This window comes from Aegilops tauschii, chromosome 5, assembly GCF_002575655.3.
Source record: "Aegilops tauschii subsp. strangulata cultivar AL8/78 chromosome 5, Aet v6.0, whole genome shotgun sequence".
NCBI lineage: Eukaryota > Viridiplantae > Streptophyta > Magnoliopsida > Poales > Poaceae > Aegilops > Aegilops tauschii.
Window position 1 is genome coordinate 498,347,909 of NC_053039.3, and position 11,856 is coordinate 498,359,764.

General features: G+C 45.4%; 2 protein-coding genes across 2 annotated transcripts; both read right to left on the reverse strand.

Moving 5' to 3' along the window:
• LOC141023066 (uncharacterized) lies at positions 1–6,564 on the reverse strand. The gene is made up of 3 exons (XM_073499375.1): positions 6,397–6,564; positions 1,804–2,334; positions 1–1,664 (listed from the first exon to the last, which is right to left on the reverse strand). Exons 1-3 carry the CDS (start codon positions 6,562–6,564, stop codon positions 1,533–1,535), a joined length of 831 nt encoding a protein of 276 aa, XP_073355476.1. The 3' UTR covers positions 1–1,532.
• Positions 6,565–8,472: 1,908 nt separating this feature from the next.
• On the reverse strand, positions 8,473–10,096 carry LOC109759404 (very-long-chain aldehyde decarbonylase GL1-10). Its single transcript, XM_020318229.4, has 5 exons — positions 9,677–10,096; positions 9,247–9,569; positions 9,001–9,148; positions 8,875–8,907; positions 8,473–8,760 (listed from the first exon to the last, which is right to left on the reverse strand). The coding sequence occupies exons 1-5, from the start codon at positions 10,007–10,009 to the stop codon at positions 8,725–8,727; spliced, it is 873 nt and encodes a 290-aa protein (XP_020173818.1). The 5' UTR covers positions 10,010–10,096; the 3' UTR covers positions 8,473–8,724.
• Between the last annotated feature and the right edge of the window lie 1,760 nt (positions 10,097–11,856).

Genomic DNA, 11,856 nt, shown 5'->3' on the forward strand with positions numbered 1-11,856 from the left:
TCAAATACAAGGCCTCAAAGAGGATTTGCAAACGTGCAATAATGAAAATTAGTATCCCATTTTTACCTTGGTATACATAAATTTATTCACGCACAATTTGCATATAAATGCAAACTATATAATCACTGGGAATGAGGGTGGGCCGAGTATACGTTCCTCAATCTGAATAGTAAACAATCAGAACCATGAGCGATCTCCAAGCTCGCAGCGTTGCTCCTCCACACTCTAGAACTTACCCCTACTTGTGCTAAAAAATGTTCTTCAACCTGCGGTTGCGAGTTCTCAATGAAATTATTCCTAAAATGGACTGAAACGCACGACCTGAAGCAAACACATGTGTGATATGGCTAGTTGCCAACTGAGTTCATTCTGCACACTTTTATTCGTAGTGATCATGAAAAAAAAAAACATCTCTTCAAGCTGACATGGTCCAAAACGAAAAGGAGAAAGTATTGACGGGGACTGACTTTAAAAGGCAAACAGAGCACCTTACCGAAATAAACACTATCAAGTGACAACTTACTAAATACAAAATGCTAAGGTAGTGAAATGAATAATACCTCAAGTGTTCTTTTCCTTGTCAATCTCACATATCGCTTGGTCCCTAAAGAGGGGAAATACCATAGGTCCATATCATACTTCATCATACAACAAAAGATCCATCTACAGATTAAGCTATAGTTTTGATAACAACATCTAAAAAGAACCAAAAACCTTGTAAAGCAAAGAGTTCTTTTTTTTTTTACAGTGAAAAGCAAACAAATACCACTCTGCAATGAGAACTACAACTATCCATTTCAATTAAGACCTTTGTAGTGTACCATTTTATCTCGCTACAAAAAATAGTGTACCAATTAAAGGCACATAATCCAAACAAGAAACTAAAAACTTTCTGCACTTTTACATATTTCTCCACCATTCTTCTAACATAAAGAATATAACTAAATGCAGAATATGCAGAGTAATAGTCTTCAAGATCTACATGCAGAAATATTATGCTATATACACAATCTATTTTGTATTTACATAATACTATCAAAAGATGGACTGTACAGAAGTATCGCTGGCAACACTTCCCTAATGAAATCATAAATCAGTAGGATCCCTTACTAATCATAATTGATGAAAAGCAATACAAGAAATATACATTACAGAAATACTTGTATTGCTTTTCACAATTATGAATCACACCAGAAGCACATTAGTTCCTCTATTGAACAGTAATATCATAAGAACATTCCGATCTGGGTCACTTGTTGTACATTATGGTCAGACTACAATTATGACAAGATGATGAATAACGTGTAATAAAATTCTCTCTTGAATAAACAGGATGAAAATAGGTTGTGTGTGTGTGTGTATGCTGCTGTATGGTCCGCCACGGAGGACGATGACAGCTTTGGCGGGGTCGGTGGCGACAACATGTAAAAAGGGGAAAATATATAAAATTCAGATATAAGATGCACTTTGCATTACAATAACAAAGAGTTTTTTCTGCTATCTCCATCTGTATGTGATTTAAAATGTCAGGGTTATATATCAACATATGTACAGATTGCCTGTCCGTCTTCAGTAGCAGACAGCAAGAAGCGTACCACATCAGCGATGACGATGTCAATTTCTTTGACGAAGTTCTCCCGTCTCTTTTTGTACTCGGCAGCGGTCTGAAACAAACAGAGCAGCAATAAAAAAGGGTCAGACAAATTAAAACACGATTTCATTATTTTCTTTTGAAAATCAAAGGAGGATAAGATAAGAATAAGTCGAAAGCATTCATGATTCATCCATGTCGATACCACGGACCTTGGCGATCATGCAGACGCCCATCTCCATGGCGAGCTTGGCGAGGAAGAGGTCGTCGGCGAGGAGGTGCTCCCTGAACCCTCTATAGCCCAGCAGCCAGCGGAGCAGCGGCGAGCGCTCCATCTCCGCGAAGCGCCGCACGATGTCGCCCGTGACGCGGCCGCCCTCCACGGCCGCGGCGAGGTCCGCCGGCAGGCTGGAGAGCTTCCTTCCCGCCTGCGCCAGCACGAACAGCGCCTCCCCCCGGTGGCCGCCCCACTCGCCGCCGCCGTCCCCTGTTTCGTCATCCCCGCCGCCGCTGCTGTTGTTGCCACCGTCGCCGTCGTTGCCGTTGTTGCCGGGGAGGGCGAGGGGGAGGAGGGTGGGGAGGGGGGGGGGGGGGGGGGGCGGGGAATGGGAAGGCGGAGGCGGAGCGGGAGGGAGCGGAGGAGGGAGAGGCGGGAGGCGGGAGGAGGAGGAGGGGGCGAGAGGTCGTGCGGGAGGAGGATAGGAGCAACCGACGGGAGAGCGTGGAGTTTTTTTTCTTCGAGCCTGGGGAACGGATGACGGCGGTCGATCGTGGGATTAGTGGGCCGAGCTAACCGTGGTTTGATGTTAAACATTGGGATGATTTGGATCGTTAGATCCTTTGATTGAATGGATGAGATGTATTGGTTCTCCGCCCTCTCGTGCTTTTATAGGGGTAGTAGATGCAAGGTGAATTTTTTGTAATTTATGGTGAACATTTTCTTAGACATGATGAATTTTTTCGACAATGTATATTTCAAAAAATGTTTCAGCACGTATTAAGAAACACGTTGATTTTTTAATAAAATTTGAACAGTTTTGATGCATTTCTAACATTTATTATGATTACACAATTATTTTTAATACATTTTGTCTACTTTTCAAGTAACTGCGCATTGAAGAAAATATAATTAATACACGAGTAACTAAAAAAAACTGTGTATTAGGCCTGAGTGAAGAGATAAATTTTGAGTCATGCGCAGCCTCGCTAAGACCAACTTAAAAAAAATATTGCAGGCGTTGCTTGGCCCAGCTGCCGGCCCAGCGTGTGTTTACTAGTATAATAAAAGTGTCGCCTTGATTTTGTGAGCAGCCACGCTGTGGCGGCTAGCGCGCAGGTGCAGACCTGCAGGTCGCGGGTTCGAATCCTCCTCACGTTGGGTTTTTCGTTTCTGTTATTTATTTGTTCAATTCGCCGGAAATTTTCAAACAAGTCCGTGGAAAACTTGCGAACGAAAAAAAAACCTCGCAATAGCGGTTTTCCCGCGAAAAAATGGGCATTTATGTGATTACATATAAAGCTGGGGGTTTTCTGCAAAAAAAACTGTCACTTAGGCACCTGACAAGCGGGCCCCCTCGGTCAGATACAGTGTCACTACGTATTTATACACGATTTAGACTTTTTTGTAATGGCTAGCATCAAAGTTGGTACTGACATGTAAAAATTAGTAATCGTGGTACCAATCTGCATGTGATGTCCTAATTGTGGTACTTCTGTACAATTAACTCGAATTACTTGCTACTACTGTTCAACATCAGATCCGCTCTGCTTGTTTCTTGAGCTCCGGGATGGATACGGGTTTGAATTTTTGTGAGATGGCACGTACATAGTGTCAATGGTTTGATATTGTTTTTAATCTTTCTAGCGATTCTAGAGACGATCGAAACAACAAGGGGAAATACCACACACATGGACGAGGTAATGCACTTGCTCCAAACCGCGGGGCAACGACTGGATTTTGTACAAGGACTTACGATTTTACATGTTGCACTGTCCACGTGGGTTGTCCCAAAGAAGGAAGTTGTTAGACTAGACATGATTATCAATGTTTTTCTCAACAAGAAATGGACACATCATAAATCTCCACCACCTTACTGTCTTAGAACCGTCATGCCTAATTTCCAGATACCACTCATTCCAAAGTAGAAAAGATATTCATCTCGAGGAATGCTCGATGGCAAGGAGACTTCATCGCCTAGCTCTAGCTGATTAGAATTTGAAGCTTAACAGTAATACATACAAAGGAAAGTTGAATGTGATGAAACATCACAAATGAGAAAGAAATTGTGACCAATTCGTAGGATGAATGTTGGAAAGGAGAAGCTTTATATAGGCAATTAGGCATGCAACATGAGGGTGAGATACACTATTACTTTAAGAAGGCTCTCTCGGCTGTCGCGAGTAACTATGCCCATAGTTATTGCACGAAGCGATGCATGTCAGGTTACCATGGAGATAGGACAAGGGGGCTCACCCATGAGACTCTCTCTCTCTCTCTCTCTCTCTCTCTCTCTCTCTCTCTCTCTCTCTTATTGTCCATGAGAAAGAGTACATGACTCCCTTATAAATTGTCCCATTAAAACATTTTATGGTTTGTTGAATCACTTAGTCTCGGCATTTGCCTACAACCGTAGAATAAACTATCACGTGCATTCGTCTCACAATACACATGCAACATCTTTCTTTCATGTTATCTAAGAGCATCTACAGCCGGACTTGGCAAATTCGGCCCCTCAAACACTTGCAGACGCCAGTGCGTCCACGGGCACTGACCGGGCACCCCTCAAATATTTTGCCGCACATTCACATACCACAAATTCCGATCCTCAAATCCATGTAATCCATGCACATTGATCATACGGTACAAACTGTCCGAATGCCAAAGTTCGAAACAAAACAAAGCAAATTATAGTTCAAGAAACCGGACATGGCAAAATGAATTAAATTTCCGAGCGTGACGGATAACCTCGGATCACTGACTGGGCGCCTGCTCCAAGCGGATGTTGGAAATATGCCCTAGAGGCAATAATAAAATGGTTATTATTGTATTTCCTTGTTCATGATAATTGTCTATTGTTCATGCTATAATTGTATTAACTGGAAACCGTAATACATGTGTGAATACTTAGACCACAACATGTCCCTAGTAAGCCTCTAGTTGACTAGCTCATTGATCAATAGATGGTTATGGTTTCCTGACCATGGACATTGGATGTCATTGATAACGAGATCACATCATTAGGAGAATGATGTGATGGACAAGACCCAATCCTAAGCATAGCATAAGATCGTGTAGTTCGTTTGCTAAGAGCTTTTCTAATGTCAAGTATCGTTTCCTTAGACCATGAGATTGTGCAACTCCCGGATACCGTAGGAGTGCTTTGGGTGTACCAAACGTCACAACGTAACTGGGTGGCTATAAAGGTGCACTACAGGTATCTCTGAAAGTGTCTGTTGGGTTGGCACGAATCGAGACTAGGATTTGTCACTCCGTATGACGGAGAGGTATCTCTGGGCCCACTCGGTAATGCATCATCATAATGAGCTCAATGTGACTAAGGAGTTAGCCACGGGATCATGCGTTACGGAACGAGTAAAGAGACTTGCCGGTAACGAGATTGAACGAGGTATTGGGATACCGACGATCGAATCTCGGGCAAGTAATATATCGATTGACAATGGGAATTGCATACGGGATTGATTGAATCCCCGACATCGTGGTTCATCCGATGAGATCATCGTGGAACATGTGGGAGCCAATATGGGTATCCAGATCCTGCTATTGGTTATTGGCCGGAGAGGTGTCTCGGTCATGTCTGCATGGTTCCCGAACCCGTAGGGTCTACACACTTAAGGTTCGGTGACGCTAGAGTTGTTATGGGAAATAGTATGTGGTTACCGAAGGTTGTTCGGAGTCCCGGATGAGATCCCGGACATCACGAGGAGTTCCGGAATGGTCCGGCGGTGAAGAACGATATATTGGACGAAGGGTATTGGAGTCCGAAAGTGTTCCGGGGTACCAGGCTATGGCCAGCATGACCGAAAGGTGTTTCGGGAGCCCCAGCAAGTGTTGGAGGGCCTCATGGGCCAAAGGGGAAGGGGCAAACCAGCCCACTAAGGGGTGGTGCGCCCCCCACACCCTTTCCCACATTACTTGGGGAGGTGGGGCGCCTCCACCTGGCTTGGGAGGCAAGCCTCCACCTGCTTGGCTTGGGGGGCAAGTCTCCCTAGGATTTTCCCTAGGGAGATCCAATCTGCTTGGCCGCCGCCCCCTAGGGGAAACCCTAGGGCGCCTCCCCCTCTCCCCTTGCCCCTATATATAGTGGAGGGGTGGGAGGGCAGCCGCACCTCTTCCCTGGCGCAGCCCTCCCTCCTCATACACCTCCTCCTCCTCCTCCTCCGTAGTGCTTAGCGAAGCTCTGCCGGAGAACCACGATTTCCATTGCCACCACGCCGTCGTGCTGCTGGAGTTCTCCCTCAACTTCTCCTCTCCCCTTGCTGGATCAAGAAGGAGGAGACGTCCCCGGGCTGTACGTGTGTTGAACGCGGAGGCGCCGTCCGTTCAGGGCTAGATCGGATCTTTCGCGATTTGAATCGCCGCGAGTATGACTCCATCAACCGCGTTCTTGTAACGCTTCCGCTTAGCGATCTTCAAGGGTATGAAGATGCACTCCCTCTCTCACGTTGCTAGCATCTCCTAGATTGATCTTGGTGACACGTAGGAAAATTTTGAATTATTGCTACGTTCCCCAACAGCGGAATGCGTCCTCCTTTAGGCGGAATGCGGCCTGCTAGTCATGCTTCGCCTGCATTCGGGCAGCCTGCTCCGCCTGCAGCCGGGCTGCCTCCTCCGCTTGCATCCTGGCCGCAGCTGCCCTCGCCGCCTCGTACTCTCTACGGTCGTTGATCTCTTTCCTCTTGCTTGCGAGCCAATTTTTGGCATGCTCATCCAAATGGGTTTCGTCCGCCAACATGATTCTCACATCATCCGCGTCTCGTGCAAGTTGCAAACCCCTCCTTCTCAAGCTCAGTATAGCCAAATGTCTTGGCCTTCTCGAGTTCCCATTTGATCGCGGCTTGTTGCTTCTCCTACTCGATCTTGTCGAGTTCAATTGTGAGCTTCTTCTCCGCGCTCTTCTGATCCCATTCCATCCTCTCCTTTTGCGCATCCAACATGAGCTTGTACCTCTCCTCCTTCTTGTTCTCCTCACCGAAAAAATGCCCCGTCCATGTTGATGATATTTTGGTAGCCGCGGCATCATGGGCGGTTTTCCTTTGGCACGGTAGCTTTCTATTCTCGACGACAACATCGTCCTCTTCATCGTCCAACCCAATTGATTGGTTGGAGCTTGAGTCATCATTCCTCTTCTTTGCGGCCTTGAGTTCGGCCACAACTTGGTTCCACTTCGGCTTGCCACTAAATAAGAGCCAACAATGGTTAAAAGAAAATGGCTTCTTCTCCAGCTCGTGATACATAGTGGCCGCCACCGTCGTCTAGCAAACAACATATGTATGAGCACGAGAATGCAAACACAAAAAGCATATGCAATTGTTAGAGTTGTGTTGAATATTGTGTACAAGGTAGGTTACCGTTGGACTCCGAGTAGTATTATGTTTACATGGTATGCAGTCGTGTCCTATTAGGACACTTGTATCCTAGGCCTCTCATATATAGCGAGGGTAGACACACGATGTAACCTATGCCAACATAATAGCACAGGAACGTAGGGGAAGCCGGCGGTATGTGACGGCGTCCAGGGCAACCGGGTGCGGTATTGTGACAGTGTCATGGGGAGGAGCGCCCATAGTCAGGCCCGGGGATGTAGCCATATCGGAGAACCTCGTTAACAAATCTCGGTGTCGTCCCTTGTGTGATTGCTTGGTCCTCGGATGATCAACGGTGAGCCTTGGATTTATTCTAACAAGTGGTATCAGAGCTAGGTTGTTCGGAGGCCGTGGATTGTTGATTCAGAGGAAGTATCGAGTTCGGGATGTGCAGCCGGTTGCGATGTGGTTCTCGGCAAGATTGAAGGAGCGATCGGCAAAGTTCTCGACGGAAAGCAACGGCGGCGGCGAGCCGGATCGATTCATGCAGCATACAGTGCATGAGCGTATCATGACTGAGGCCTAGGCAAAGAGCAGGCTGGCTCGGCCCAACTTTGGCTCCTAAAGGGGCTGAAGCCAGAGGCCAGATGTGCGCGGAGCGGCTGCGAGCGAATTGACCATGAGCTTATCGTTTGTTTGACGAGAATCGAAGGCATCGTGAAGATTTGTTTGAAGAAAAAGAGGACGGAGGTGGTATAGTATAATACATGCAACCAAAACTTATTTCCCTCGTACATACTCTTTTATATAAATATATAAAAAATCCGTGGGAAGAAATGGCACAGTTGAGGGTAAAAAAAAGTTCATCACATCGTATGTTATTCTTTCTTTTTTTCCTGTTTTTTCTGTACTAAGAAAATCTTATGATAAATACCAATAAAGTACAATTATTCCCAACATGTCAATAATAATGAATGAGAAACAAATTCCAATACTATAGAGCATGCCACATTAGGGATGGAGAAAAAGCTCGAAGCTCGCGAGCTAAACGAGTAGCACATGAGTCTACATAATCATTTTTAGTGAGGGTTTTATGTTCATGTCTTTAACGAGCTTAACAAGCTAAACGAGCCAGTTCGCGAGTTATACGAGTCGACCAATGTTGGGTTTGAGCTCGTTATAGTAACGAGTCGAGTCGAGCTAGCTCGTTAACGAAACGAGCTCTAGCTAGTCTAGCCGAGTTGGCTCGACTCGGCTCGAATTCCAGCCTTGTGCCACATAATTATTGTTTTCCCGTTTTGCTGTTCCTAGACCAAAATCTCATATAACCACATTGTATCGTCATACAAAGAATATATTACGTTGAGCTTAACCAAATCATTTTAAATGTCTGTCATTACAACAGGCAAGTACAAATGCTAAACGGTAAGTAAATGATCGATGTTCGAAGATAACATAGATATGCCCGTGTTCTAATTGCTGACGGACTGTATATGAATATCATACATATCACGGGCAGGGCACAGTATCACGGAGCATATCATCTGAACGTATGTAATGCTTAGTCTTCTTCCCCTCAATTTTCTCCTTCATTTCTCGACATTCTTTTCTGCCACCATCTTCAGCTATCCATTGAGTAAATTAATTAAGTAAAAAACAAGTTATATATATCCACGCTAAACTGTCAGTTTTTTAATTTAAAAAATGTAATGACATCATGTGGGGAACAACAAGTATACCTTTGCTTGGCCTGCCTTGTGGCGTCTGAAGGCCTACAACCGAAAAAAAGTAGTGTTTAATTTTCTGCAAAAGAGAGCTTAAATGGTTGCAAATTGAAAAGTTTGTGCAAGTAACAAGAAGCATACATTATCTGTCCCGTACAGATAATCACAATACGTGAAGACAGTTGCAAAGTTGCTCTGGCAGTTCCCTCCTAAGTAGTGATGGTAGTCGTGGAACTCTGCTCCTCCCCAGAGCGGGATAAGCTTTGTCGGGTTGAACGGGAAGTTGTACCTGCATTTTGGAATTCAAATCCATTATTTATATACAGGGCACATATATAATCTTAGTGAAAAGCACTTCTCTTCAAGCATGAAAAGAGTATATATTACCCGCAGTGGGTCTCGATGGCCGAAATAGCCACTATCACAAACCAGATGCCGAAGGTGATCATGTGGCAAGGCGCGATGACCGGGCCGACGACGGTGGGGACGGTGAGGATGAGCACCTCGGTCCAGTGCATGTATGGCGCGACGAAGCCGTTGGGTGCAGTGTACTCATGGTGGACGTGGTGGATGTTGTCGTAGCACCACTTGGTGTGCATTAGCCGGTGGACCCAGTAGCTGAGATAGTCCTCCACAAGCAGGTACATGAGCAGCTGCGCCGCCATCTCTCCCGCCGACGGCAGCGGCAGCCCCATCCGGATCCCCAACATCTGATGACACGAGGCAGTCACACCAATCAACGCCAACTCGTAGAGTCACAGACAGTGACAGTAGACAACACTGCAAGGAGCTCAAGAAAATGATAATGTGTGCAAACCTTCACGGCAGGATAGGATAGCAGCTGGACAGGGGCGGCGAGGGGGAGCAAGAAGCGCGGTGTGTCTGTGTAGCAGCGGAGGAAGCCGGCCGGCGACAGCCGCTTCCCACGCGGCTGCAGCTTGTACCGCATGGCGAGGGCCGGCGCGCCGAGCTCGAGAAGCGCGAGCATGAGCGGCAGCAGGGTGTAGACGGCAAGGAGGACGGCGACAGTGTGGTAGTAAAGGTAGTAGTCAGCCTTCGCCGCCGTGTACCCGAACCACGCTGCCTCGGCGCGCGTCATGGCGCGCCTCAGGGCCGCCTCCGCGTCGGACGCCGTTGCGTAAGGGAGCATCGCGGGTGGCGGATGCAGCTCGTGCTCTGTGCGTCGATTCTTTTTCTTGTAACCTAGTAATACTCTGTGCTCTGTGCGTGACTGGAGCGCCCGATGGATGGGTTTTTGAAGAGGCTGTTTGTCTGTCTGACTTGTGGGCCACCAGTACATGGGGAGTAGGTGCCGCTGCATGGTGCTGATTCATCTTTTTACGAACATCTAAATCTTTCAACTTTACTATGGATTCAGTTAGATCCAGTTGGAAGACTTGCTGGTGTGTTTGGAACTTTGGATCCTCCGTTACAATGCCTAGCTAGGTAAGGATCTATAGCTAGCACAAGATAGCATCTAGCTTGGGCTAGGCTATTTGTTTGCTTGATGTAGGTTGCTGCTCCCTCAGTTTTGAATTACTTAAGTTAATTGAGAGAGGATTTGTGAAACGTAAAAAAAATTTGTGACAACCAACATCATGCAGCGGAGGATCCACAATCATAAGGGTCTCTCTCAATTTCTCAATCATAAGGCAATAGGAAGGCCCACAATCTCATGTCATGATTCTGGCTCAACTAACTTAAGCCAGCATGATACGGGAAAAGACTGGTCGCTCTAGTTGCCCATGCTCTTTTCCCTCAAGAAACTCTCTTCCTATTTATCTTTCCGCCATTGTTAGCAACAAGGGCAAATGTAGGGTTTAGAAATTACACTATTATGGGTCTTAATTAATGGGAGGGTAAATTGTACAAAAAGCCGTCAATCAGCATGATGATTTCCTTTTCTTTGCATGGTGGATATGTGCATACTAGTTATGCACAGGTCAGATATTTATTGGTTGTGTTTGTATCCACTTGGTGCAAAAAAATGCCACTTTTTCAGAAAAAATGAGGATTCTATTATTAGTGGTTAGAGGTGGGATCCAATCTCGCTTGCCATGGATTTGGATGGGGTGCAAGACTAGTTGTCAGAGAGGGGAGATAATGCAAGAAGAAGAATAACCCTACTTTTATTTACTTTATTAGAAACAGTCAACCCTGGAAGATCTCACCTATCCCAACCGTGACCTTCCCTGCTTAGAACCGGCACGACGTTTGGCGTGGTCTAGGTAACAGATCTACTTGCAATTAAACAAGTTCACAAAGGTGCCGCACACTATTTACGTCTGACATAACAAAGATCTCATGAACCGCCACAACTTCAGTCTTATCCCTAAGACAGACACAGTGAGAGTTGGGGATGAAACCCCACGCGACTGAACCAAATACATGGTGCTTACAACAAAGCTAGCAAAGCTTATACAACAGCAAACAGAAGAAAAAAAATGACGACTGACGGTGTCGATGTCCTCACCGGCTGAAAACAAATGTTGACTAAGGCTGAGGCAAGGCAATGCTACCGGGGAAGAAGGACCACATCATCTATACCTAATAATAAAGTACAGAACGCTTATGTCTGTCCTCGTGTCGTATGGCAAAGAAACCCCTATAGTTACTGAAAATTAAGCCGTGGAACAGTTTTAAGTGATAAACAAACAAAAACTTTGGTTTTGCAGAAATCCCCTGTAGTTATCGATAATTAACCCGCAGTACTGTTTTGAGAGACCCAGAGAAAATGTTTTGTGTTTTGCAAAAAGCCCACTACAGTTTCCTAAATTCAACCCACAGTCCATATCATTTTTTCTATAAATAGTCATATCTTTTAAACCGTAACTCCAATTTTAACATGTTATATATGAAATTTGATTAAAATTGTATAGAATATGAATATTATGTTGTTTTACCTGTTAAACATTTTCAACATGTTATTTTGGGTGGAACCTTAATAAATAATGCATGATCCGTCTATATTTCGTATCGATGCAGATCCAGATAGAA